Source organism: Cyprinodon variegatus, unplaced genomic scaffold (genome assembly GCF_000732505.1).
Source record: "Cyprinodon variegatus isolate N-32 unplaced genomic scaffold, C_variegatus-1.0 Scaffold782, whole genome shotgun sequence".
Classification (NCBI taxonomy): Eukaryota; Metazoa; Chordata; class Actinopteri; order Cyprinodontiformes; family Cyprinodontidae; genus Cyprinodon; species Cyprinodon variegatus.
Genome location: NW_015151235.1, coordinates 84,376 through 86,926, shown reverse-complemented (window position 1 = coordinate 86,926; position 2,551 = coordinate 84,376). Strand labels below are relative to the sequence as shown.

The 2,551-nt window shown below is 41.2% G+C and overlaps 1 protein-coding gene across 1 annotated transcript in view; it reads left to right on the top strand.

The window, feature by feature from the left end:
• Positions 1-2,551, top strand: part of pam (peptidylglycine alpha-amidating monooxygenase) — a 54,911-nt gene that overhangs the window by 41,505 nt on the left and 10,855 nt on the right. Inside the window, exon 12 of the mRNA XM_015396206.1 lies at positions 472-544. Coding sequence (XP_015251692.1) covers positions 472-544 — 73 coding nt within the window. The remainder of the gene's footprint in view (positions 1-471; positions 545-2,551) is intronic.

Below are 2,551 nucleotides of genomic sequence, written 5' to 3'. Positions count from 1 at the left end.
TGAACTAGTTCACGTAGAAAGAGAACTTTCCCAACACTGTGTCTAGGTCTCTGAAAGGGCGGTCGTTAAAGAGAATTGCTGGCCTGGCTGAATAGGCGAGGTTTTCTGCTTCCCTGTAAAGGGGTTGGAGTAGCAATGATAGTGGGAAGGGATCAACTCAATTGCTGTTGTGTAGGTTTTTGAAAGCTGGAACCTGAGTTCACCCCCTCTGTTTAAGATTGGCTTTCTTTCTTAACATAAATGACTTCCTTCCTTCCTCTCAAACCACCTATTTTCTTTGTCCAAAATGTGAAGATTCTGGTCCTTAAAGATTGTCCTTTGTCCATAGGGTGTAGACCTTTAGTTTTTAACATCACTATTTTGTTGTTCTTTGTATATAAAATAATAGGTTATTTAATGGTTATTATTGTTGGGTTTAAAGTCCTTCAAAGTTGGGTTGCTTTTTTGATCATCCATTTTCTGACGTTGCAGGTTCTACTTGCCTCATGGAATAACAACAGACAAGGACAATAACTACTGGGTGACCGATGTGGCTCTGCATCAGGTGAGCTGCTGTTTGCGTTTGCGCTCTTTTGCTTTTTCACAAACCTAGCATTTATAGTAGCATCAAACTATAATAGAATGAAAGACTTTTTTTTTGTCAAATCACCATTGCTATTGTGAATTTACTAACATGTTTTTTTCTAATCACTTTATGTTGCGTAATGTATGTTATATAATGATTATAAATTTTTGTAGTTGCTTTTGTGTTTTTAGAAAGCAATATTTCTACAAGTCTGGGGTAGTTAAGTAAAAAGCAACACAAGAAGTGCCTCACAGACTTTAAGAATATTTTGCCCTTCTTTTTCTTAACATTTTTTTCTAGACATAAACTCTCAGTTCATTTTGATTGCCTTCCATGTGCAAACCAATAGAAAAGAGTTAAATTCGTGTCAAGCAAGTGTCTGGCTTGAAGTAGAAGAGCTTCCTCATAGTTGATGCTTTTCTGATCACCTGGAAATCCTCCTGCGCTGAGGAAATAGGCACCATCGGATCTGCAATAGTCTTAATTTTGATGTAATTTCTGTGGTATTTCTATTCCAATTCCCGCTAGTGATCTGCTCAATGATTGGCAGTTACCGGCAACTGAACAGCTACTGCTAGCAAAGAGATGACGGGGCTAGTTACTGAGAGGGAAAGAACTGACCTGCGTTAGCTTTGGAAAGGCTGGTGACTAGAATGCGTTGGTCGTCACTCACTGCATAGTCATTAATATGCAGATGCCTCATTGGACACTGTCGGCAACAAGCCTAGAGGGCGGCCATCTTGGATCGGACCACAGTACAGACAGCTACTGTCCGAATGAATTGGAGGCAGCTCACTACCCCTTAAAAAGTGACGGGCTTTATTAGGGGTGTAAATCACACCCATCAGTATCGATTTCCTGACCCAACGATTCGATTATTTTCAATACTCAAGAATACATCATTTTCTTTTTCCTCCACTGCGTCTGTCTTGCCTACCTCTTCTTTCAACTCCGCTATCTCCACCATGTCTGTCTTGCCTACTGTTTACGCGACTGTGTGTGCATACGGAAAGAGGGTAGTGGCTAAAGGAAGCGAGGTAGGAGGGAAAAATAGGTTTAGCGCCACCGCAGCGCGGGAGTCAGAATTACGTCCAGAAGCAAGTGGATACAAATAGACAGGAGGAAAAAAATAAAAAATTAATCGATACTCTTGCAAGACGTATCGATGCTTCGGATCGTCGGCTGTTGGATCGATGCATCGATACAAAACGATTAATATTTACACCCCTAGGCTTTATGCAAAACATGTGTAACAATAGAAAAAGACAAAGTAGACAGGAGAGGCTTGTTTGTAAATGTACTGGAAAGACCCAAGTTTTAACATTTCTCTGAGATTAACTGGAACCAGCAGATTAAAGGAACTGCTAACAGAACAAAGTATCTTCCAGCACTTATTGCTGGACTTCACTAAAAGATGAGCTACATCACAGTATTACCTAGATCCAACACCATTACCAGATGCTAACATGAAAACTCAAATCTGAAGCTAATGATCGGCTATTTAAATGGACAGTGAGGCATAGTTTGGTTGTTTAAACGCATCGTTCTAAAGTGTATCTGAGAAAATTCAATTCAGTTTATTTATATAGCGCCAATTCACAACCCGTCACCTCAGGGTACTTTACAGTTCACCAGATCATATAGTCAAGTTCATTCAAAGTTTTCTATCTAGGCAAGTTGATTACATCGACTCAGTGTCTCAAAGGCAATCCTTCACACCAAGCATGCTTGTAGCGACAGTGGAGAGGAAAAACTCCCTTTTAACAGGAAGAAACCTCCATCAGAACCCGGCTCAGTGTGAACGACCACCTGCCGAGGCCGACTGGGGTTCAAGGGAACAGAAGCAGACATAGAAAAAGAAGCAGAGACACAAAAGAAAACTGTTAAAGGCGGTCCACTCTAGGAAACACACAGCCAGGCAGACGAGCTCCGAGCCAGCTCCCATGTCAGAGGATGAAGAGAGCACATCCAGTTAGTCACAGTCAG